The sequence below is a fragment of the Stigmatopora argus genome, chromosome 7 (genome assembly GCF_051989625.1).
Source record: "Stigmatopora argus isolate UIUO_Sarg chromosome 7, RoL_Sarg_1.0, whole genome shotgun sequence".
Classification (NCBI taxonomy): domain Eukaryota; kingdom Metazoa; phylum Chordata; class Actinopteri; order Syngnathiformes; family Syngnathidae; genus Stigmatopora; species Stigmatopora argus.
Window position 1 is genome coordinate 9513111 of NC_135393.1, and position 27098 is coordinate 9540208.

The 27098-nt window shown below is 41.1% G+C and overlaps 1 protein-coding gene across 13 annotated transcripts in view; it reads left to right on the forward strand.

The window, feature by feature from the left end:
• Positions 1-27098, forward strand: part of nfixa (nuclear factor I/Xa) — a 140449-nt gene that overhangs the window by 104575 nt on the left and 8776 nt on the right. For 5 of the 13 annotated variants that reach the window (XM_077604322.1, XM_077604314.1, XM_077604316.1 and 2 more), the window contains 10 exons: positions 7318-7380; positions 8076-8150; positions 8770-8893; positions 9991-10026; positions 10164-10291; positions 11659-11733; positions 17047-17172; positions 21333-21502; positions 23768-23915; positions 26004-26092. In XM_077604322.1, the coding sequence (XP_077460448.1) occupies positions 7318-7380; positions 8076-8150; positions 8770-8893; positions 9991-10026; positions 10164-10291; positions 11659-11733; positions 17047-17172; positions 21333-21502; positions 23768-23915; positions 26004-26092 (1034 nt within the window). Of the gene's footprint in view, positions 1-7317; positions 7381-8075; positions 8151-8769; positions 8894-9596; positions 9886-9990; positions 10027-10163; positions 10292-11658; positions 11734-17046; positions 17173-21332; positions 21503-23767; positions 23916-26003; positions 26093-27098 lie in introns of those variants that run through there. The other 8 variants (XM_077604321.1, XM_077604318.1, XM_077604315.1 and 5 more) reach the window with 8 other exon arrangements.

Genomic DNA, 27098 nt, shown 5'->3' on the forward strand with positions numbered 1-27098 from the left:
CTGATTTATTGAGCCCAAGCCATTCTTTAAATGCTTGTCTCATTCTTTAGTAGCTGTTAAAATGGGGGCTGAAAGGTCAAACACACAATCCATAACAGGATGCTGGTCATCAATTTTCTTTGTTGGAAATAATGGAAATGATCTCTTCCAGGCAAACTTTGCCCATTCTAAAAACTCCAATTCACATTACATAGAATATAACTACTCCCTTCAGTTTCTCAAAGTGGCATGCACCTTATTTTAGGTCAACCAAAATGTATCTGTAATTTGGATTACAAAATGCTCAATGTAATGCATAGTCAAGTGCATTACGCAAATCCTTGCTGCAGTAAGTTGCTCTGCTAAAAACTGCAAACTTAGTGTAAATATAAGATGTAAATATATGTTTGACTGGTTGACCAAAAAAAATTGCATCATGCAGCAACCTTCAGACTTACATTCAGTTTGATTTCGTTTTGAAGCCTTTTTTTTTGCATACTGGCTTGGTGTTCCTTGACTTGTTATTTTGGAGCTTGCTGTAGAGGTGCAAAATACAGCAAGGATAAGCTTCTACAGTATCTCGGTAACGTTCACGGTTCTTTTCTTCACATCTCCTTCCCTTTTCATGTCTTTGTCTTTTGTCTCTCTGTGGCAATCCTGCTTCTCTCTGCAGTTTAAAGAGTGAAGTCTGAGCTAGCCCAGGAGTCTGGCCCAAGGCCTTCTTGCTTTATTTGCATTTCAGCATGGGCTTCCCGTGCCAGGAAATTGCCACCTGGTGGAGATAGTTCCTCACTGCCGACTAACCTCAGTATGTGTAGGTAGCAGCGAAAGCTCTTTCCTTTTCCCACCAATCACGTTCCTTGTACTTTTTCCGTTTCCGGCCTTTGTGCAGCCGTATTTATTTGGGCCAGGGCTGGACGTTGCAGGGACACTGGCCCCGAACATACTTGGGCCCCTGCCCCAGTTGACTCCTTTAAACTGAGTAGATATGGAGGTTGACAGGGTAATAATGCTGGTGTCAACACCACTTAGGGGACAGTTATATCAGTATCAACTCCGCAGGGGGACTTTCACACTCTGTTAGGCTGGGTCGTGAACTGTGCTGGGGCCCCCAGCCGTAGACACACACGCAAACACACAAGAAGTATACTCGGTCCCTGAAACTGAAGGCGATTCTAAATAGAAATGACTCAAAGTCACACAGGAATCAATGTTGTCATCAGTAAGTATTTATAGTCACGCCACATCAGCTTTTTGAGCTGTAATATTAGATCGATGTGATGTTAATGGATTTACCTGGAAAAATGCAACGTGGCCCAAAGATAACCCCGTCAACTTTTCAGCCAGATGTGGTTAACGTAGCGGAAAACTGTTTTTCTTTTTTCATTCTTTTTTTCACATTTTCTAGAGGATTGAGGCAGGCACTTTTTCAAGTACCGCTCTGGTTTCATGTACTCTTATTCAAGCAAAATGGAAACTCAGGCCATGTTTGTAGCGCGTTGTTTTAACGTTAACAAGCAAGTTCGACACGACAAAAGAGCTATATAAGCAATGCGCGATTCAACACCAAAAACATGATCTTTATTTTATTGCCAACTGAGTTGAAAATATCCACTTTAATTCAATTGTCTGTCTTATCCTCTTCCTTCTGAAGTTCTACTCTCAATTTGGATATTTGCAGTATTACAACATCATTTCATTCTGATTTTACATCATAGTAAAACAGGATGAGTAAAACACCACTCAAAAGTGACTCAATTTAGAAAAGAGTGTCACAGGGGTCCACAGTAATCTGCAGTGATGAAGACAAGCTATTGTGGCTGACTGGGAGGAAGAGGACAAAAGAGAGGGAAGGCCGGACAGGAAGGAGTGAAAAGCGATTTTAAAAAAAGGAGGGCGGGAGGGCATCTATGGGCATTCAGCCAGATAGCGACGATTCACCTCAAACCCTGCAAAAGCTTCCCTCGGCAAGCCTACACCGCATGCTGCCCATTCCCTCCAAGTTCATGTATACTCTCCGGACCCGTGACACACACCTTCTCGGCTCTCCCACTTTCTTTTTCTTTCCCTTTCCTCCCCTCCTTGTAATCCCCCTCTCTCCCTCCTTCCCTGGTCACTGCTCCTCCTTCCATCCCTCCCCCACTTCCTCTCTGTCCTCCCTCATCTCTCAGCATCCCTCTCTCCTGGGTCTTCTTGCTTTGGTGCAGCGCTGTTGGCAAAGCGTGGGCGCAGGCGGCACACAGACGGGAGCACAGATGGGCAGCAAGCTGCGCAAGGCAGCCTGGCACACCTGCTACAAGCACAAACACACACACACATACAGAGGCCACCTCGCCAAACAGTTTGCCTGGCTGTCAGTGCCACAGTCACACAAATGCATACATCCATACGTTAATAGATTCACACTAATATCCATATGTGCACACAGCACTTACAAAATCTGAGCTGTTGAGATTGTCCTTATTATTTTTCATTAAGCTGCTTTTTTAAAGAAAGAAGTGACATTCACACATCTGGTTTAAGATAATGTAAAATGTAGCGCAAAGGCAACACAGATGGAATATTCCCTTCTGTATTAGATCAATTTGTAAAGAAAATTGTAGAAATGCAAGAAAATACATATACTATGTAAAAAAAAAATGATAATTCAATAATATCCAATAAAAGAGCGGAGTGAACATCTGTGAGTGATAGCCATGGGGATTAGGAGGTTTTGGAACATTTTAAGCGCATTAAGGATTAAAAAAAGGTCAGAATGTTTAGCAACATACCGATAAACCTCTTAAGCGAAACCCAATTGGGAGGCTGTACGACGTGATCCTGTGTTTTGGGGAGGAGAAGAGCAGAGTGGAGGAGGAGGAGGAAGAGGAAGAGGAGGAGGAGGCGAGTGGAGCTTCAATTGTTCCAAAAGGGAAAATGTCACACGAGCACAACCAACACAAATTGATATGACCGCATCATCAGTGCAGGAAAATGTTGTCAATCCTAACCTTCATTGCAACAAAAGCACTATGTTATGTATTTATCACAAAAAACAGCTCACTTTAAATTTATTTTTAACATATTGGACGAGAGGTTAACATTTCCACAAATTAGATGTCTCATTTTGTCCTGTCTGTCACCTATCTTGACCTCATTATCGTCCCGGCTAAACTCATTACCCTGATAGTGAGTGACGCAGGCAAGTGACGAAAGTCCTTAAAGTAGTGCCGATATTCGCTAACACACCACGGCCAATATGCTGCAACTCTGCAAATCGGGCAAGAAGGTGAAAAAAGGGTCAAACATATCAAATAAATAAGAAAAAAAACAAAATCGTTTAGCATGATGCACAACAAATATTAAAGGTCGGGAATAAAAGTTACCAATTAATGTCGCAAAACTTGAAAAATTTATAACTATTGTCAAGTTGCTAAAATAGCTTAAAATAAAGTAAACTATCTCATCCACAACCTCAAATGGGATTCAATTTTACAAATGTCGATCCCTCATTTATTTCAACACGTTAAGCATATATCACAACAGTCCGCTAAATAAGGGGCAAGGTGCAGAATATTTTATTTGACCTGTAGTCATCCAGGCCGCTAGAATTCACACACAGTATAATAGCGCCCAGCTTTCGGCCCTAATCCATATGAAAACAGAATATACTAAAAGACTGCTTGTTGCTACTGCAATTGTTCCAATGCAATGTTCTGCACTTTTTTAGGACTATTTCCTATTTCCAGGACGTGCAGTAGCCCTATGTTTACAGTATCCAGGATAAGTGGATAGTATGCTTATTTAAAGATTTCCTTCAATATCACTTCTACCTCAAACCCATTTTTAATTAAATACTATGCACTCTATATATAATCCAAATAAATCTACCCCATCGTGACAAGGACAATATTGATGTTTAAAATTGATAAACACAATGTTTTAAGTGGTTGGTATTGCAAATAATTCATAAGAGAATGCTTTCATCATTATTGCATTAGTGTGTGTTTTTTGTTATTGGTGGTTTTTAACGCCCGCGGTAAAAAAGATTAATTTTTTTTCAAGATCCGCAGTGCAGCAAGTTGTGGCAAGTGGAAAGACCAAGGCCTGCTTTCAGAGTTATTATTTGTGTCTCATAAAACGGCAGGAATGGAAGCGCTTAGAGAGGGCCATATGTCACACATGGCAAAATGGGATGGGGAGAAAATGCTCTACAGATGGAACTGATAAAGGAAAAAGCCACAGAAATATGTGAGTGTTGACAGTGGGAGGTACAGTAGTCCGTAGAACTTTCTACGCCAACCAGTTGGGAAGTTGAGCTACTATTGAGCATATACAAATGCCACAGAGCAGTAAAGTCATGAGACCTTATTGTACTTTATCTGCACAAATCCCTATTTCCTGAAGAGGATATAACTTTTTGGAGAGATTTTGGGACTATTAATTATATTTACATTCAATACACTGGAAAAAAATATTTAAGGGACTGGCTTGAGGTCATTGAGGTCATGTCGTGAATTAAACTCCTATCTCAAAGTAACACCTTTGATACTTTTCTGAGATTAGTGTTTGGTGATATTCAGTATATATGAGTAAATTACTGTCTGGGCCATAGCTCTATAAGATATGCACCAGTCTACCAATTTTATAGACTCAACCAATATTTGTGAAATTAGAGTTTCACTCGGCATTCTGGTAGTTCATTTATAAAAAGTCACAGCTCCATGATTAAACCAAGGTTAAATCAGCTCTGACCTTTTGGACAAAATCTTTAAAAGTGACAACTTAAGTAAAGCATGTTATTTTATTTCCTTCATATTCGAATTAAAATCTCAGCCATAAATCCCAAATGGTATATCTGGCATATACATGGCCTAAGGCTTTATTAACTGTGTCGGTTGGGAGGGACATCTCTTTATGCTTAAATATTTGACGTTAGGGTTAGGACATTACTTGATGTCGAGGGGCATCTGAGGGGCCTGCAACGCTCTGATTGGAGGTGGTGAGCACATAGCTTTGGGAGTCTGGGGCAACCAGATAAAGGCTTTACTCGTGGTTGTCTGTTGTGGGCCCTAACTGGCCGACTTGTGATGAACTGTCAACAGGCCTCTTGAGTTTCATTTTCTTAACCCAACAGTTTGATCTTTGTGTTGATTTCCAGTGAAACGGATAACCTTTCCAAGCGATGTAGGGCTCTATCTTCATCACATCTGGCCAATTCTAGAGGCTAATTGCGGTCTGGGACTGTGCACACATTACCGCACATTGCCTTAGGCTGACTATGCAGATCATGTACAGTTCCAGTAGTGTCTCCCAACCGGTGCAGAGAAACTGCAAAAAAATTCAGTGTTTACAATATTTTTGAGCCCCATAGCGAAATACTACACGCCAGGAGAAGTCCAGTGTTGTTTTCCCGACAGTTTTCATTGGCACTGGCGTGTTTACTCTCGAGTGTTTGTGCATCTACGCGAGGGCTCAATGCATCTGAGTTGCGCACGCAGCTTGGTGTGTTCGGAGCCAGTGCCGTCAGTTACCTGGAATGCAGTGCTCCCGCCAATGCTAAAATGGCTGCCAAGCTCTAAGATGGCTGCCAGGATTTACATGCGGCCCGTGATGGGGCGACGGCATGGAGTGAGAGATTCTGCATGAGAGGAGTGAGCAGGAAGGGAGGTCTTTTTCCCTTTCTGCGCTCTGTCTCTCTGTGGATGGCTTTGTAGGCTCTGAGACAGGCCTGTTATTTTTTCCTGCTCACTAGGCTAATCTGTGGCTTAGAGCGGCTGCAAGGCAAGTGCTGCTGGCAGGAGTCTGTGTGCTCTGTTATCACTTGTAGCCTGCGGATAAACACCTTCTTTAGCTCACTTGCTAGCAACTTTGGTTCGAATAGACGACCAATAGCAATAACACACGGGTGCTCTCTCTCCACGCACAAATTCTGACATGTAGCCTGGGATTTTGATTCAAATTTTCTTCGACCCAAATATTTGTTTTCCTGTAGGATTGATTTTCACGCCCTACACTTAAAAACAGACATTTTACTGACGAGATGGTAAAGAATTGTGAGAATAAGTAGTGACACGAAGAAAAGTGAGTAAGAAATCAGTAAAGAATCTCACAACATAAAGCATGGTAGTAGTCCACATTCTGTGACCTATTTGATAGATTTGTTTGGTTTTATTCCCAATTGCCAGCTTTGGCGTTTTAGGAATTTGTATCATCTGGGGAAAAATAACGCAGATAGTGTTAATGCATTCGTCATTGGATGTTTTAGCTTTTTATTTTGCATTGTTTTGCTCCTGCACGCCCAGCTGTCAACCCTCTTCTCTCACAATTCATCTTGCAGGACAGTTGTTCTTAGTATGAGCCTCTGTGCACTTTATTTAAGTTATTTTTCATTGAAACAACTGTATGGTATGTGTGTATATCTATTTAACAATTAAAATCTCCGCGTAGGGTCCTTACATTCATGCGAAAAATAGGTAAAATCAGTACTCCGCCTTTTAACATAGTACTTTACGCAACTGAGTGTGGTGGGTACTTTTTCCAGTACTGCATACCCATTTATGAATGTGGTCACACACGTGATTAAAATACCTGAACAACAACAAGACAATGCTCCCTTTTGACACCCTGGATTCATGTTGCAAAAGCTTTTTTTACGCCTGAAGCTTCTCCATTCCTAATTTTGTCTCTTTGTTGCCAAGGCTTGCCATGTGCGGCTAACCACCCATGTGAGCGGAGCCGATTGCATTCATAGGCCAGTTATAACAGGTGTGTGCAGAGGTGCATTTGTACACAGATTAGTGTTGCTTGTTGGCCTCTTTGGAGAATAGTTTTCCTGCAACTAAAATGAGCTCTACCTCAAATCCACGAGCGCAGCCAGACACCCGTGGTCAGCTGTTTTCCAGAGTCTGTTTTTGTGGCGATGAAACGGAAATTAGAGGAAGAAACAGATTGCAAGTGCACATGCTGTGTGGGTGTGCGTTCATATGCGAGAGTGTGAGTGTTGTGTATGTATGCGTAAGGTGCTCTGTTTATGCAGACTAAGTCCCTACCAGCAAGAAGGTATTAAATAGGATTAGGGCACGGGATATGGTTGCGTACTTAGATGCTTATTGGTATAACAGCGCTCTGTAAATCATTGCACCTTTGCTTAGCAGGAACTCATTGGAATGTAAAATCATCACACCTCCAAAAATTGTGTGATTTAACTAACACATGTATACTGTAAATTTAGCTGGTTCCATCTCACACACACGGCACATTTTCAGTGTCACATTAAAACTAATGACACTTTTTAAAAACTAATTTTAACATGTGGCAAAATACTAACCATTTCCACAAATTGTTTTTTTTTTGCAGAATCCGGACAATCAGACAGCTCCAGTCAACAAGGGGACACCGACATTAAACCACCGCCCAATGGTAAGCTCAAAACAACCCGCACACTAACAAATATGACTGATTGCTGGAAGCAATTGAAAAACAAAATAGACTATAGTACTTGGTAGTACTATTTTGAGGTCTAAACACAAATAACTGACATTGCTTCAATTGATATTGTGACATGCGTTTATAACATTTAAAATTTAATGTAGAAAGGGATTTATCGTCATTTTATGCACCTTTTTCTAAATTATTATTTGCAATGTAACTGTCTGTACAGAACAATTCATACACTATCTTAACACAGAGGATTTAAAGTATGTATACAGATTATGTTCAAATGTCGTGTAAATCTTATTTTTAAAAGATGGAACAGTTTTAATGCGCCACATGGGAGTTTGTTCTATTACCATTATGGTTGTTTATAGTGAGTTCTGGTAATGTTTCGATGAGCGGAAGAACACAACAGTTTGACAAAGCAGAGATGAACATTGAATTAAAAAAAAAACTGCCACTTTAACTCAAGAAAAATATTTATTTCAGTTGTTTAATGCATTGTAATTTTGTATTTTGTTCAGTTTTGTTAGTTTTTGATATATCTTATTTTTTGCCATCTATTGTTGAGATGCTAGTAACAAATCAATATTAATCAATTAAATACTTTTGTAATTCTAAGAATTATTATTATTATTATTTTTTTTTAATCCTTTAATCATTGTAAATGTCTCCCATAGGACATTTGAGTTTCCAAGATTGCTTTGTCACCTCAGGGGTTTGGAATGTGGCTGAGCTCGTCAGAGTGTCACAGAGTAAGTAAAAAAAACAACTTTTCAAAAATAAACACATCAATAATTAAATAAATAACAACAAGAGGAAAAATAATTTGTTATTTCACGGATTGCTGCCAAATTATAATTTGGATAAACCCCAACATACACCTACATACCATATGAATATGCCTGAATTACTCTATTAATATTCATGCCTTACTCACTTAGATTTTTTTTTAAAGTCAAAATACTGTATCATTCAAAAAGAAAGGCTAGCATTTTTATCGTGTTTGGGACCAAAATGAAACATGTTTTTCCTTGACCTATGCCCCCATCCTTCAAAATGTTATGTCGACATCAATTAAGTACTAGTATTTGTATAATCCTGCTCGTAAACAAGCACATGTCAATTAAATCATGACCTGCCTGGCAGAAGTAAAACACAACACTTTTAATTGCACTCCACTTTTCATCCATTTCCTTGGTATTCACACAGAATTAATATCAAATTATAAGAGAAAGAAAGAAATGATCATGTGTAAGAGAGGAAATTTGTATAAGAAAACACTTTTCAGAGTATTAAAACCCAAACTATCAAAAATCCTTATTCAATTTTCACACACATTCATATTTCCTCATTATCCTGTTTATCCATTAGCTCCTGTTGCTACGGCATCAGGTCCAAACTTCTCACTGGCTGACCTGGACAGCAGTCCCAGTTACTACAACATCAACCAGGTGGCGGTGGGACGACGCTCTCTTACTTCTCCTCCCTCCACCAGGTATGTGGGCCTAACCATGATAGTAATGGGGTATATCTCTAGTGCCTAATCTAAATATTTTAGGATTTGAGGTCCATTTTTCTCCCCTTTTCATCTTTTGTCTTTAACACCGTTATGACTGTGCTTCTCTTTATGCAATATGATCACCTCTTTTGCTTCTTTTACACTGCACACTACCTACTTCAGGTTTTTGCAAACATTTTCCAAGGCCCCCCTGACATGGAAAACATTTTAAAGGCCCACAGTATAGTCTTACCAAGTAAACATATAACTAACATGTGCACCCCTTCATTATTTGTTTTTAAATTAATTTAATTGGTGTTTACTTTTAAGGATAAAGTCATATTTCTGAGAAAAAAGGGGGGGGGGGGTGTCCCACTATTTGAGAAGCACTGCTTTAGTGGATAAGGTATTATGCTTCATTTGTGAAAGAGATACGCTCCCATAAAGCTCCAGGACCCCCTAAAATATTTGCCATAACACTATAACCTTTACTTTTTACAAAGATATAAGGAAAACAGGACTGTGCTCACAAAAGAACAGTTGATGTGCTTTTTGTTTTTTCAAACAACCTAATTCATGCAACAATTTAAAATTAATGTGATCCATAACCCTCTTATCAGAGATATTAAATTGTTCTCGAGCGGTATGTTTATTTCATTTTTAATAAACACGAACATTGATTATTAGCAATTTTTTTCAGAAACCATCAAAGAATGGCTTGCAGACCACAAAGTAGTAACGATCCAACTTTCAAAACTGAATCATGCTGGTATGTCATTAAAAATGACAATATTAAACACATTTTAATGTTTGCCTACCCTGCTTCTTTCTCCACTCCAATGTTTTTTTCCCTGCTTCCCTCTGTCTTCTCTTGCCTAAAAATGATACGTGAAGTAAATACAACAGTTCTAAAATGTCCTCCATTCTTGTTTGTATATCATTGTGACCAATGCTGTAAGGTTGTTGTTTTTTTGACTCGGTAATGTGCAGAGTAAAAGTGGTGTTTTAATCATGCATTACATTTTCTGCTTTTTCTCTTTGTCCTTCTTATCTTGTCTTTTCTTCTCGGCTCTCGTCATCTGCCGTCATTTTAGGTCTGAAGTGGAACTGTACGCAAATCTTCCGCGGAGGTAGTTAAAGTTTAGTCTTGTATTATTTGTAGTTTTCACACATTCAGTGGTTGGGAACGAAGATTTCTTTGGTCTTCAATAAGAACAAACACATGAATGAAATATTTTTCTCCCCTTCGAAACATGCTCCTAACCAGCTCCAACAAGAGGAAGTCGTTAGACGACAGTGAGATGGAGAGCCCTACAGATGATGTTTTCTATCCTGGACGCTCACCAGCTGCCAGCTCATCCCAGTCCAGCGCGTGGCCCAATGACATGGATGCAGGTACTACATCGCCACACCTCAAACATCCCTTGCTCGCAAAACAAAACATCCCCAGTCTCCCTCACATTTGCACTCCTCAACCCCTATCATAAGTGATCTACCAATAGGGTCCTCTAGCTAACCTCTGCCTTTACTCTTTAAGCTTTAAACCCTCCATTCCTCACAATTATGCTTGACAAAATTCCAAAGGCGACACTAAGAAATTATACATGCTCCTAACCAATCCAATTTTACTTTATCTCATGATGTCATTCTCAAAATTTCCCAATGTTCTGTCATGGCGCATCCCACATGGCTTTTTTTCTCCCATGCAGATTATTGCTACTTAAACTACAATAACCTATATTTGTGTAGAAATATGCTGGGGGAGGAAGAATCAGAAAAGGACAGAATATCAAAAGTTTGGCATCATTTCACTCCGAGAAAGGAAAACGACAGTAGCATTCGGAAATGTCAGCACAAGGCAATAAATGGATTGTAGCCAATTGAATATGACATTGTTAGAAATGTTGTTGTTTCCTTGCATGTGTTTAAAAAAACATCCAGCTGCTAGTGTACCCAACCAATGCCAAGACAACTATAGACTCATAAACCTATGTTGTTAATCACGAGGCTAGCCAGGCCTTGCCTTAAAAGTTTTTAAACAGTTAAGGTCACAGATACTACTGTAGAGTTTATGTGGATGACAACTCCATATGGCCAAAAATAATACTTGCCCCTCACGTGTATGTCCCTGTTTAAAATATAACAGATTTTTTTAATGATCCATTTACTCAGTTAATTAATTAAACAATCTGTAGAACCTTAATACAAACAAAGCCAACGTTCCGTTAAAAAAAACATTTTAGCTTAGTAAACAAAAACAAAAAACTTCATTCTGTCCCACTCTATGCTGTAGCCAGGTAATCCTGAGGCTAATAAGAAAATGGAACGCTTTTAGTTCCTTAAAGTGGGAAAAACTTTGTACCAGCTTTAGTCCATTAACTGATTTACAACTTTGTGTGTAGTTGAATAATGCTGAATCCCATGATAACTATCTCCAGATAACTTGAAGATGTTTCAATGGTTTTGAATAACAGGCTTTGTCCAAGGCTGTATTTCCATTGTTATGACAGTAACCAAGACCACTACTGTGATCTGCTCTGTACATCACCCTCCCCATTAGTTCCACCCCTCCCATCCAACAAGCCAGTAAAGCTGCTACGCCTCTTGATAACCTATAATGACATAAGTACATGTTCATGATCATGAGCCATGAAACGCATTGCTCACTCTTTAACCCTCTCTCCTTTTTCCTCATCTGATCTCTCACTCACTCTTTCTTTCTTCTCTGTCTCATTGTTAACAATACCCTTCTCCACTTTCAGTGCAGCACCATTTGGCCAGTGTGCAGGAGAGGAAGATAAAACATGAAAACGAAGGCGTGCAGTTTCCTTACCATGGTTAGAACAACATTGATTACACTTATTTACTTCCTATTTATTAGCCCATTTATTTTCCTGTGTATATATTATGTTTGTTTGTATGTAAGGTAAGTAAAGGGGGAAAAAGGGTGTCATTTTAAGCACCAGATATTAGAATGATATCCTGCTGACGATTTTGTATTCTTCCACTATTTTGTCTGTGGTTGAATTATGGGATTTTCCAGGATTATCCGCTTTAAGTTTTACATGCTTTGTCACACATGCACAGCTCACCTAAAATCCCTGGATTTCATTTTAAAGTCCTGCCTGCTCTCCCAGTGCCATTTTAACCAACAGATGTCACCGTGAAGGAAAAAAAAAACACCAGCAGAAACGCACTCACATATGCACGGTCTCGAACAGGCCGAATGACTCAGTCATGTATAAAGGGACCTCCACAGGTTCCACGCATTTGCGCACACACGTGCATAATGTGTGTATGCACAGATGTCCCTTCGCAGTTCGCCCACTTTACACCCCCACCATAGGCAGACGTTCACACATAGAAACGCCCATGAGTACCACGCTTCCCACCCCTGCAGGTGTTCAGGTGCCCGCCCGCCTGCCTTGCCTCCACCTCTCCGTCTCGCCATTCCTCGCCTGGCTTGAAATCCCTCATTAGGACGCTTACCGTCTGCAGATCAGAGGTGTAAAACCCTTCCTCCTGCTTCCTTGCACTCACTCCCTTCCGCCCTCCGTCACGGTCTCCCTTCTGTCTAATTGAAAATGTGTACAGCAGGAAGGACTCTGGGGAGAAACGTAGCCGAAAGCGTTGCTTAGGTTCATCACTGGTGCCTAAGCGGCTGCTCCAATACTCTTGCTCCACTTAGCTGTAGATGTAATTAAGAGACTGCTCATCAGGACCACAGCAGCAGTTGCTGCATACTTCCCTTCGATTTCCCATTTGTCACTCACTGTGGGCTCATCCTCTGCTCTCCACACTGCTCTGCCTTGTACAGTAATTTTGCAAGTTAGGGATTTGGGAGCCACTTTCCTCAAATCGATGCCTATTTCTAAAGAGGTTAAAAGCTTAATTATTACTGTCTTTGCGGACTCTAAATCGCGCCGGAGATCCGAGCAAATATATCACTCAAAGAACAGAAATTATATAGTTTGTACTAGACTTAAGGGACGATAAGTCTTATGATAACATAAGATTCCTTTATATTAGCAAGCTACAACGTTATTTTGTCAGCTTGGTCTCACCCAACTTTTGTAGCACGTAAACATCTTTGATAATAGTCCACTCGTCTGCTGTCCTGCTAGGCTTACCATAAGTGGATTTGCATTTGCCACATTAGTCCTAGCGTCGGTTACTCGTTTTCAGTGACCAAACTTTCATCTAGCTTGTTTTAAGATTGTTTTTAGTGCTTCTTACTCAGAAGCCAAGATAATGGTTGGTCATGTTTTGTTGTTAAGATAAGAAAGTGGTAAATAACATAGACAATCTAAAGTCAATATTTTAATATTATATTAGTTTAAGTATAAGTCACAAGCCCAGCAAAATTTCATTTAAAAAATTGTGACTTATGGTCCGGACAATATAACATGGTCCTTGTAATGCTAACACTTGATTTTAAGAGAAAGCGGTTTGGTATTTAGCGGAGTATTTAAGAGGAAAAGCTGAAACCTACAATTTTTCAATAGACCCAAAGAGAATTCTGTTGTTTTTGTTAAAGTTGATAGCGGTTGTGCGAAAGCAGAGGTTTTAGGGCCCATTGTGGGCCATGCGATAGTACTTTGCGACTTGCTTAGAGTGCAAACTAACATAGCTTAGGCTTATGACAGGTTTTAGATGTGATTTACCCTCGACTGGTCAACTGTCCGCTCTTAAGAAAAATGTGTTAGTCGTCGCATTTGCATAAAGGAATCAAAAAGTCTACCAAGGTTACAATGTCCAAATGAAGAATTTTAACTTTTGGACTTAGTAGTTTTTTTAAATATTTTTGTTTGGTGCCACTTTCTGTTCAGGAACAGTCCAGAAACAATACAGTATATACGTGTAATAACACAACAAAACAATTTGAAAAAGATTCAAGGGTGTGGTTCGCAAAGTGAGAAGCATTTTTGACAATGAGCAATTTAGGTACAGTCTGTATCCAATTTTCCGAGTATCCCACCTGCCAAATGCTATCTCAACTGGGAATTCTTGTCCAGGTGGGGGTATGTAAACACATTCACACACACCATGTGCTCGCATAAGGCAGGGAAAAATAATACCAGCGCGCACAGACAGGTGCGTCTCAGTGTGTGTCCACTTGCAAAGCTTTCCTTCCTCTCTCAATAACCAATGCGGCACACAAATCCATCAGGCACTTTCATACACTGTCACATTCAGATACACACCATAGATTTCCACGCACAGATACGCACTCACACAGCTGAAGCATGGTCCCAGATGGTGAATGACTATGTGTATAGCCTTGGGATCCGTGAGGATGCTGGAGACATCTGCTCCACATGGGCTCATGGAGAGATGGGGGCGGCACCGAAGGCAGGGAAAACGTCCATGATTTCATATTAGCTCCAAATGATTGTTAAATAAATCAAACACCGGGAGGGCTTCCCCTGCTGCGTCGGTGATATGTTAGGCCCCAAGATGCATAGCAGGAGTCGTGAAAGTTCCCCGACTTTCCTTAACTTGTTTGAACCTAGTCTCAATTCTTTCCCTCCGAAATGGGGTGTGTATCTGTTTGCTTCAGAGGCGCATCTGGTGGCAGGCCTGTTAGTGCAAAGAGACAGAAGGGTCATCGGGGGAGCGCTTGATTGGTTGCCAGTGGAACACCAAAGCTTGCCAGGAGTGAAAATGTGCAGTTGTGGCACGGGCGGACATGTGAACCAGATTGGCAGACGGCTTAGTCTCTGAAGTGCTAAGACATTTTCTTTTACATCCTCCTGATGGTAACGACAGTGTTTTAAGGGCCCAGATGCCTGTCGTCAGCAGATTTCCCATCTTCCTCTCATGATTTCTGATCGTCAGCTTCAATCAATACGTGCATAAGTCCAGACATTCTGCTAAACATGCTGGATGTATCTTGCTCTGAGTCACAACACTACATCATCCCCACCAGATGTTTTTTTTCTAATTCGCCGACTGTATCCCACTCTTTTATTCTGAGAAGCCTTTGCATTTTGCTAAAAACTCACTTATTCACATTGTTTGTTACTTATTCCTGACATACCTGAAGAGGCGCCAAGAAGCTGCCAAAAAGAATTTGGTCTTCAGCGAATTACAGCGGTACCTTGAGATACAAATGACATGAGTTAGAATATCTTTGACGAGATGCTTTTTAGCTAATTGTTTTACTTTCCCAGATGAAGTGGCTCAGGCATCTGTTTTGGATACCTCCCGGACACCTCCCTAGTGAGGTGTTTTGCGCATATCCTACTGGGAGAAGGCCACGTGGCCGAGCCAGGACACAATGGCTAGACTATGTCTCTGAGCTGGATGAAGTGGCTGGGCAGAGGGAAATCTGAGCTTCTCTGCTGAAGCTGCAGAAACAGAGAGAAGGATGAACGGATGTAGAATCATTACCAATTTAAAGCAACTACGTAGCTTTGTAACTGATTCTAATACTAGCAAAGAATACTAAACCCTGTGGAATGCTAATGAATTCCACACCTCCACAACCCTTGTGAGGATAAGCAGTATGGGGAATGACTATTTGAAATAGATTTTTTTTTTGTGATTTTGTTATTTATTTATTATGTTCTAAAGGGTGATCAGTCAAATTCCCCACTAATAATGAGAGTTTACAATATGAATATTTGGTGTCCGGAGCTCCAAGTCCAAGCTTATATTCCTTTACCGAAACGTCGTACATACTCGTCATCTTAAGTGACATATGCACTGTACCTACTGCTAGATGTGCTTTTCTAATCTCAGTCATTCCCAGTTTATTTTAGGTTAGCCTCTCATCTCTTCCCTGTTGTGGCTGTTAGTGTCAGAAGCTGGATGTGCGGTTGTCTTCATGCTTGGAATGTATCTGACAGCAAAATACTCCCACATAGCCTTGCTACACTGGGGTGGGGGTGTAGAAGAAAAGAAAATGTATGTCTGCTGAAGACATAAACGGTTCACACATATTTACTCCCATCTGCTTAATACTTAACTCTTTCACACTGGGAGGGTAGGTTTTTGCACGCCCCCGCGCCTTCCATCCACTTTCACACGTCTCCAACTGGAAGAGGATTCATATTTTATGCCCCGTTCGTTGCGGAACTGCACAAAAATAGACAAACCACAACCAGAATCTGACAAAAACTTTGCAAGGTGAAAAGTTATTATATCACTCAGTCGTCTGGAAGATTAGAAGTAACCCCCCCATATAAGAAATATCTTTTCTTTTTTAGCATTTTTTGTTACATGTGTGTCGCTTTAGCAAGTGAGTGCCCCCGCCAGATAATAGGCTTATTTAAATATATTATGACATCCCGATTTCATACACATCGCCAAAGCGACGCATGGAAAAACAAAACAGTGCTGCATTTCTCACAGGTTCTGCTTTGCTCTCACTGGCTTTGCTCCCTCGCATATTTTCATGTCTCCCACGTGCTTGAGGCCTCCCTTTTGCTTTCCCTCCCGCCGTCTTCTCTGTCCGTCTGCTTGTCTTTCGCACTCAGCAGCTGCCGCGTCCATACTGTACAGTTTGTGCTATTTCTGAATGAAGCCCTCTTTTCGTGCAGCCAGGCTGCGGGCCTGGCAGTGACCAAAAACCGCAACTCGCTGACTGTGGCTCAAACAGTGGCCGCCTTTTGGCTCTGGCACCTGAAAAAGACTAGAGAAAGAGAAAGGAACCTCAAAACATACAGTGGCACAGTTCGAGGTTATTGTTGCTACAGATGTGCCTTGGCTCTCAAACAAAGGCTAGTTTGATATTGGCTTCAGTTATTTCCCCCCGACCCCTCCATTTTTTTTTCCTCCCTTTTGAAGACATGCTTGTAAAATATTGCCCGGACCATTGCTTCAAAGTTGGGAGCTGGGAATCCTCAGTCTGAATGAGTTATTGCAGCAGCAGGAATCACAAAGAATTCAGATTTTTTTTCCATTTTTTTTAAACAATATATTTGTGAATGAGGCAATCAGGCAGCACTGTGTCCCCTGATTGGCTCTTTCAAATTGATGGTAGCCCAAATGAAATCCCATTTGATAAGGCTAAAATCAATAAGGCATAGTCAAAATTCATGACATATTGTTGATTAAAACCACCTCTCTTTTTGTTGATACAATTTTTCCTTTTTTTTCTTTTTTAATTTTATTATTTTTTTATTTTTATTTTTATTTTTTACCAGGACTGTCCTCGCCTGGTTCACTTAAGAAGCCGGGGAAGTTTGATTTCAACGCCCTGTCTTCCCAGAGGTCCCCCCGCATGGCGTTCACACACCACCCGCTGCCCGTGCTGGCAGGAGTGAGACCAGGTGAGAGAGCCCTGCCACCAAGCCAAGAACCCTCTCAGGCCCCTTTTATATTCTTGTCTGAAAAAGAGAGAGAAGGAAAGGGAGATTTGTACCCCAAAAGCAAAGGAATTCCTCTAAAAACATTCAAATCCTGCAGTTGCACCTGCTGAGTTTTCACATGTTTAGTTTTACTGCTATATCATCATGGCTTCCCAAGTTTTTCTCTCTCTCTCTTTCAGTCTATCTTTATCCATTCATTGTTTTTTTTTAACACCACCATTGTGCTTTTGTGGTTTAATACTCTCACTGCATGGTACCATTGCTCCATCCATGCTTTTGCCTCCATGCTTATTAATCCAATTATCACAATTGAATGCCATGTTTGGTTTGTTATTTTAGTTGTTGTTATGGCTTATAAGGGTTTTTAATGACAATGGTGTGTGTACAGCAGTACTCAGCCCCAGGCCACACTCTACTCTTGGCAAAATGAATACTTTATACTTTATAACTAAAATGTTATAGAGTGTAGAGGAGGCCTAGGCTAAGAAAAATGTTTTAGCTATTTCAGTTTAGTGTGGTCAGAGTTTGCTAAACAGATACATATAGGCCAATGTGATAATTTACATACGTGGTTTTCCTTTGAATAATGCTACATTCACTGCCATCCATCCCATCTGAAAGGGTTTTAATTAGGGATGCTCCAATCACAATCTCCTGCCAGATTACCGATTTCTGAAAACGCCGAATTTCCAATATATATTGTTTGCTAATCCCAATATAAAAAAACCAGCGTGCACGTCAATATTCCAATCATTCTTGTTTTGTTAAAAAAAACTAAACTTTGCCTGAGACTATTTTTAACTGCAGTAGTTCTGTAAAAGCAATAATCCAAAAGTAAAAAACTAACAACCCAAGTAATAAATTATAAATTAACTTTAAAAATTGAAATGCAGTCATATTATGCTTTATAAAAGGAAAAGGTTTTAAGAATATAGATTAATTCATTTTCTGAAGAAGAGAATGACTAAATTATAACAGTTCTTTGTCAAATCTTCATGTCTTTTAATGTTGAAAAACTTTGAAAGTGAGACAAATGTGTGCATTGACTAAACCGGTATTATCTGACTGAATGTATTCATAAAGAAAAGAGAGTAATGAGGCCATTTAGCGGCTACTAAACAAATTCCACTCCTTCGCACAGTAATGCAGCAAAGATTGGCAGACGCTATGATTGTAAATGTCAAGTCGGTGTTAGAAAGTAAGAAAAAAATCAGTTACCTACCAAAAGCAACCCGCAAAGTGTATGAAATCTCCAACCGATCAATCTATGCACCACAACTTTTGAAGCCCTCAATTGAAGGATTTTGTTAACTGTGTGTTTTTTATGGTGTTTTACAATGAATGAGAGTTTTAAACGAGGTCGATAAAACTAGTGGTGGCCAGACTTAAGCAAAGTTCATGGAAAGTGCTTTATTTTGAGAGAAATCTTTTACCGCTCAACATGTTCAATGTTGTCCTCACTTGTACTTTTATTGAGAGAATATTTTCACAGAAAGGCAAAGAATCTTTCAGTGCGTTTCCAGTGACGTCTTTTGATTGAGGCACAAAGGGCAAATTGTCCTCGGAGCATTTTGCTCCAATAGCATATCCTACTGGGTTTCTCCTTCTCCACTCAGAGAAATTTCCAACGTCCCTCCAACGTGAACTTTGCCAACAAGTCCCTGAAGGCTGACGGGCTCACTTTTCAAAGGCATAAATACGTCCTCTGCTCTCATTCCATTTGACTCTCAAAGGGAACAGCTTGGTCTGTGGCCAAACCGCACCTACTATGTAAAGGTCATTTGCACTCACTGCCCTCATGTTGAAGCGTATTGAATTTTATTTCCAGCTTTCCCAAAGGTATATTTAGAAAATATACTCAAGGACGTGCCTTCAACCACCGAGCATGTTTTGCTCAAGCGTCCAAGAAATTAAACGTCGCATTTTAATTGAGATCCAACTGGAGTTGAAGCCACTGCCTATCAAGACTGCGAGCTGAGTGGTTTTGGCGTAATCGAGCAGCTGTAATGAAGCGGTGTTTTGAGCTTGCCTTGGTTTGCCGTCTCACACACACGCAGACACGCGTGTGCATGTGTAAATTTACGCTCTTGTCTGCGCGACAATGGCTGCAGTCCAAACGGAATGTCCCTTGGAGGCCTCACTTATATAAAGTGCCTGGAGGAAGACAGGAGAGCGCAGTGAAAAGAAGGAGGTGAATACACAGAGAGATGCTTCTCGTAACCAAGGCCCATTTTTGAAGGCTTAGAAACGCTTCGCTCCTGTTGTGTAGGTCCAGTGTGTTCACGGCTAAGTGCTTGATTGTTTATGTCTCGTTGTTGGCGCTGGATACGTATGGAGAGATGCCAGGCAGACTGCCGTCTGATTACACTCGTCTGGAGAGATCGCCACCATTGTGCCAGTGATTACGCACACAAGCCTTGTATGTACGTTGAAAACCTAAAATTGAAGCCCGACACGAGTTTAAGCATCGAAAAACAGAAGTGGACACATTTCTCACTCTTTATACTTTAGTAGTACAGATATTTGAAATAAAAAGTGAGTGAGCCACCATTTTTGGTTGTTTTTTTAGCATCCTTGAGCATCCGTGGGTTTGTAACAAACATTGTTTAATCCGTTCAGTTTTAGCTTTTTTTGAGTATTAACTCAGGGCCACACGGTGGACAAATGGTTAGTACGTCTGTATCACAGCTGTGATATTGAGGGTTCAATCCTCGGTGGAGTTCTTATGTTCTCCCTGCCCCTATGTCAAAATCAAATCAAATCAAAAGCCTTTATTGTCATTATACAACAGCTGCGTATAACGAAATTATTGGTGCTACTCCACAAAGTGCGTGTTTCTCAGTAAAAACATAAATCAAAAGTAAAAACATAAATAAGTAATATAAAAAAGTCACGTCCGGGCAAAGTAAATACTAAAATATTGCACAATCGAAGATATTGCACATTGTTATTCCACACCCCGAAGTTATTGCACAGAAGGGATTCTGGGTTTTGTCCTGGTGCTTTGATTTTTTTCCCACAACCCAGAACCACAAGTCGTAGGCTGATTAAACATGCCAAATTGTCTGTAGTTGTGAGTATTAACTCCTTGACTGCTATTGGCAGCGATAAACATCCAATCCAGGAGTTTTTTCGCTTCTTTAAAATTACTGCTCTACTAACAACTCTTTTCTGAGCATACAATGTCTGAATAGCTTTGTTCCAATTGGGGGTAAGCATTTAGATGTGCTTTTTTTTCAGAGGAATTGGATCGGAAATCATCCAAAAATAAGTGATCAGAGCATCCCTATTAATACTTTACACCGAAATCTGACAATGCGAGAAAGTTTGGCCAACTTGAGCCTTTGTGATTTTCAGCCCACAAGAAACAGTAGGTGACAGACAAAATCACAGATGCTTGTTTGCCAGGCTCCCCTCACCTAGCAGCTTGTCGCTCTACTTGGCCTTGCCAAATTACCAACGCCATAGAATTGTAGCCGACCAGACAGACAGTGGAGACAAGTGTGCTTCTGTGTGTGTATATGGCTGACTGGTTGATGAATGTCTCAGGAGGTGTTTTGTGGCCATTTGGGGGCAGAGGGGGGATCCTCTGACAAGCTCCAAGCTTCAGAGGAAAACCACACTGTGAGTTTACGCCGTTGATTGATTACACCTCACTGACAACCAATCAAAAGTGGGAAAAATCACACAAAGTGTGTTTTTGTATGTGGTTCTTTCCTTTCTGTGGTTTCATGAGGCAGCAGAAGGTGCAAAAATATACAAATATATACCGAGTGAGGAAAATGTATTTGCATGGGAAAAGATGGCTGGCGTGCAGAGTACATGGAGATTTATTTGGCCAATGTGTAAAGTGAGTAGGGCCAGATGTTGCACAATAGCCTACCACAAAAGAACGTCACGGCTATTTTCTATGTCACGACAATTATAGGCCAGCGTGGTAAAATTATACGTAATGGCCACTACTTAGTTAAAGCATATGTCTTATTATGGGTTTGCAAGGAATATACGCTACGCCGTGTTTATTATTCTACTGAAACAATAGACTGTATCATTGTAGTTTAACATGACTCTCGCTGATATTTTCCATCCGTTCCCTGTGCCCTTCCTGGTTATCTCCGCAGGGAGCCCCCGTGCCTCAGCGTCAGCCCTGCACTTCCCTTCCTCCTCAATCATCCAGCAGTCCAGCCCTTATTTCACCCACCCTACCATACGATACCACCACCACCAGGACCCGCTAAAGGAATTTGTGCAGTTTGTGTGCACTGACAGCACAGGACAGCCAAGCGCACAGGTGAGTGAAGGGGGTGATGGGATAGATAATCAAGGTTAGAACCAAGAAGACGGATCGGCGAGCACCGAGGAGAAAGGGAAGGGAAATTTAAAAATTCTCTCAAGTGTATTGAGTTGGATTGGAATTGAACATTTCAGTGATAACAAATAATGCAGAAACAGATTATGTGACAATGTTGGTTTGGAGTTGAAACACAGGAAACAGAGGCAAGTGGAACATTTGCATTTGCAATTGTTTAATCATACAGTTCATACCTGTCAACCTCTGCCGATAACTGCCCTTATAAATGATTATGATTATATTATTAATCATAATCATTTATAAGGGCAGTTATCGGCAGAGGTTGACAGGTATGGTATATATGAATTGATTTGAAAGTGTTGGTGGGACCAAGGATTGCACACAAATGCATAGTATTTTTGTTTACGTTATTACAGGTAATTGTGAAAGATGATCATTTAAACGCCACTGCTTTTTCATGAGGGTTTCTACACATCTCAAAATCCATTTTAGCATAACTTGTGTTTCACAAAGATATTGAAAGGTAGAGCTAAAAGAAGGAGAGAGTCCTACTTTTTTTCCCAACGACAACCGTGTCCTTAAACCGGATCCTAGGGCTGGTGTTGTGGTCAGAGTCACTGTGACCCCACTGTGTCATGGGACGATGCAATAAATGCAGCTCATGCGAGAGAGAAAAAGATCAGGCCGAGTTAGCGGTAAACCCACAGAGGGTCAAATTTAACTTTGTTTAAAAGCGCTCCATAAACGGCCATGGAAACGCTTGGAAAATTACAGTCGCATTCCAGCTGTCATTCAATGTGAAGCGACTGAGCTCCAAACAATGACACGAAACCTCTCACGGGGAACGTTGTATTTTTTGCACCAAACATGCTGCAGGATTAAGATGGGGAACGAAAGCAACCTTGTTTTATGCAGCGTCCTGTCATATAGGGGTTTTGAAATTTCCATACTGAGGAACTTATTTTCTAAGGACCCCTTTATAAACATTACATCAGCTAAACATATCGCAATTATCATGTGTCCCTAAATGCCATGGGTATTATCGTTTTTTTCCACCTTAAATAACATTTTTAGTGGCTTTGACAATTTTTAACGTCCAATGAGGGGCCTGCAAGCTGAGTCTTAAGAGCCATGTGTGGCTGTTTTCATCCTGATTTAAAACAAGTGTATTATGTTAGTCAGTCAGATGGAAAAAAACAAATACATTTTAATTAGATCAAATATGATACAATTTTTGCCTGCTGATGTGCACTGATTTCACTGGAAACAGGGCTGAGTAGTTTCGGTACTTTTCAAAAGCACAGTCAGTCTTGCCATTTGGCTGCTTTATTAACTAGTTCACTGACATTGATGGCAATAGTGATCATTAATTTGCCAGAGCTTCCCAGAAACAAAATAATCAGATGTCTATCTCCATCAATGGCAGCCGATTATTTGGGCAACTTTAACTGGATACTTTTCCAACTAAACCTAATATAGCAAAAGACACAATCACTTAGCCAGTCACTCTGAACATTGCCCAAGAGACCATTTGTAAGTCCAGAAGGAAACTTTTGAGCTCAGGTATTTAAGATAAAATGACAAATGTGGGGAACAAGTAGGTTACTTAGGTTGCATTACCCCAGTGCTACACATATGAAGGAATGTCAAATGTATCTAATACATCGCTATCACACCAGAGCTAGGTAGGGGAGTGTGATCGGGTTGGCGTGGTTGGTTTTATTTACATTCTGACATATTTCTGCACATGCAAAAAAAATAATTATCCAGCACCCACGATTCATGGACCCATTTTGAGAACTGCAGCTCTACACCGCTACTGTAAACTTGGCCTTCATGTTTTGACCCGTTAACTCTGTGGCACCTGAACTAAAACTAAAATGCACTTCCACAAACTCTGCACAGTTGACACCACTAATTGATTCAATTGTATGATTACACAGTGACTGTCTACTTCTTCCCTTGTGAAAAAGATGTTCTACACTTTTGTTTCTCTTCTTTACGTCTTCCATTCTTTTTTGTCAGGCTGTTGTTAGTTTACAATTAGGCTCTGTCTGTAAGTGTGTTTCTTTGTTGCTCAACACCACTGTGCACTTGTGTTTGTTGTTGCCATCTATGTGTCCGTAGTTGGATGTGTGTTGGATGTCACTCTTATGTAGCTTATGTGGCTGACTGACTCCCTTACGTAATGCCGGAGGGGGCGTGTTCCGTCCTGCTCACCTTGTCTATATGGTCCGTCTGCAGCCTAATGGAGGTGGCCAGAGCAAAATGCCGGGCTCCTTCCTGCTGCCCCCGCCACCCCCGGTGGCACGCCCTGTGCCCCTCCCTATGCCCGACTCTAAAACCATCAGCACGCCCACCGACGGTGGACTCAGCTCACCCGCATCTCCGTGTAAGTCACTCCCACTCCCCTCCACAAACCCCCATGACTGCCCCAGGGTCCCCAGAATTATCGTTGACGCCAAACCAGAATGTAACAGTTCCCGTTAAAGACCGCTTTTTTTATGCCACTTCAATTCCCTTAATTGGCACGTAGGAGTCCAAGAATTTACGTGCGATAGTGACACAACCGGATTTCGACTTAAAATAACACACGACTATGCACAAATTCAGGATTACTACGATGGCTACTCCTGTAGTTTTCCGTAGACTGGCCTTGAGCTGCTTCCAGTAAAATGGCCATCTGCTCCAAATCTCAGCAGCCCCTGGAGTTACCCCAGTTGAAGGACTCTATCGAACCACATTTAGGCCAAACGTTATTAGACGCCACGCCTTCCTTCGCCATACCGAAGGTCCTCTTTCCATCACTTCTGTATCCCTTTCTATCACTCTGAGCTTCAGTCTCTTTTTCTCTGCTGGTGTCTTTGCGTTTATTCCCTACCCTTCCTTCTTGTATTCTAGCTTCTCTCGCTCTCTAGTGTTGATTTTCATGCTTTCACCGCAAGAGGCAGCGTGATCTCCACCCCCTCTTTCCGTTGGCTTTGTTGGGTTGTGTATAGTTTGTTTGGGGTGGGGTGGGGGCAGAGCAGAGCAGTGCTTGACCCCCATGCACGTTGCTTCTGTAGCCAAAATGCTTTTGATCGACACAGGCCATGCATGTCAGCCTAACAGAGGCAATACGCCCCTTTCTCCCTTTCTCTCTTTCTTTTTTATTTTATTTATTTTTGCTTTATTTGATGTATTCTCAGTTTTTTCCACCCCTTTTGCTTCTCTTTTCCCTCCTTTGTAGGGGAACAAAATTAGGGCAGTTGGCGTGGACTCCAAAAAACAATCTTTAAAAAAAAAAAAAGATAAAGTTAACCATGTCCTAATTTAGCACACCCAAACCCGTGTTATATTTTCTCACAGATCTCGCAATACTTAAGAGCTAGAAAAATATGAAAATCACAATATATGGAGAAAAGCTTAAACATGAATATTGAGGATTAGGTACACACTGGGGGAGAAAGGGAGAGGAGTCTTTAGGGGTTGGTTGACCGGTTGGCTGGTTGATTGATTCTGGTTGACTGGTTGGCTGGTTGGTTGTTTGGTTGCACTCACACAGGTGCAGTGAAAGAGTCGGGCCATGGGAGAGGCACTTCACAAGGGGGCGCCGGACGGAGCAAACGAGGCACCTTTTCATCTGTTTCGTTTTGACTTTCTCTCCTTCTTTCCTGTCACCCAACACACTCCCACCGTTCTCTGCTCTCTTCAATTGACATGTCACTTTATTATTTATTTATATTGACATATAAATAAATAGGAGCCCTCGTCACCCCTTTTTTTGGTTTCTCGCTCTGGTGGCTGTTGGGACATTCGATTTTCCTTGCAAACATTCATTCGTAAAGATATCTATCACAACTGTAGTTTGGCACATATGCTCATTTACTGTCTGTCATACCCTGTCACTGGTAAACCCCACCCAGCCATCCGCACCCCCAGTCAGATCCACTCAGCCACGCTGGAGTCCAGTGGACACAACTGCCCTAAATTTGATCCTGTGACATCAGCACCTGGTGTCACCTGCTCTTCATCAAGCCTCTAAATGTAAACGGTTGCCACCGGTGTTGAATCCGGTTCTTCTGCTGGTCACCCTATTATTATTTCTACAGTGGGTCCTCAGTGGTTTTGTATGATTACGGGCCCGGGGGCTGCTGAGGATCATTAGCGACTATTTGGAATCGCTTCCCCATGTTAGCACTCTTCATTACAGACTCTACATCCCCTGTGTAACCACAAATTACATGGCTAAGTAAAGGCAAATAACAATTAAGTTGCCCGCAACATGAACAAATCATCCATATGACTAAGCGCACATCAGTCTCACCGGCCCTTACCGTCTTATCCCAATAGTTCATCTGACAGTAATCTATTGACATGCACTTGAACTGACACAAAAAAATGTCGATTAATGCTGATGAGAGCATCAAACGCTAGTGTGAGCTCAGTGTGTATGTGTTTGTGTAAAAGCATGTACACACTTGTCTCTCTCTGTTTGTAGCATACTCCACGCCAGGCTCCACAGCTCCCAACCGGTTTGTCGGCATCGGAACACGGGACAACTTTCTGAATATCCCCCAGCAGACTCAGGTACCCTGCCAGCTTCCCTCATTCAACTAACACCCGCCCGTCCACCTCCGTCGCCTGTGTCTCCTCATCGCTCGTTTCAAGCATGCACACTCTCACACTTGTCTCAATAAAATGTGCCGACGTGGCTTTTCAAGGGGACAAGCGGGTCTTTCACAGCAATGTGGATATCATTAGTTTTGACCCAATTCATGAGGCTGCATTCAAAGGCTGTCCTAATTGGATAGGGTTTTTAAACATACCCCTCCCTCTTTGCATGCTTTTTGAAGGTACAAAACTAAAGATATCATTATTTTCAAATAAGGGGGCAAGAAAATGCAGGGTTCACTCCAACAATTAAATCATGATTACAGTAAATATTTGCACATATCACACTTTGAGTCGCATAGATATCAAACAAATGAAACAGTATGAGTGCGTTTTTCCCCCCTACATAATAATGTTAGGTGAGTAATGACAATAATTAGCCACTTATATACTAACCTAATTAGGAGAGCGTGTTAACAACAGGTATATAAGTGAATAAACAAAATTAGCAACATAGGTGTTTCCTTAAACTTTATTCCAGGGTTTTTTTTATTCCCACCACAGCGAACGTCAAAGATGACAATTGAAACACTCACGCGGTAGATACGAACGTAATGACTGCTCACATTAAACGTTCAGATGGTTACTATCGCATTCAAAAGCTGTAGGGTTAAGTAGCATCTTTTCGAGCTGATGTCATCTGTCAAAACAAAGCAGAAAAACGTGAGGCTCTCAAAACACTTAGGCTGGATATCCAGCGCAAACATCAAAGCAACAACAAAGCTTGGATAACATTAGGAGGTGTTGGATTTGGGGGGGGTTAGATTGGGTTTTTGTAGTCCTGAATTTTTCCCCTTGGGATTTGTCCCTGTAATTGCCCATTGAGTTCAACTGTCTTGTCTCTCCTGCTCGTCCCCTATTTTGTCACCGCGGTGTTTCTGATTCTTTCATCAACCATGCTCTGTCTATTTAAACCCCGTGT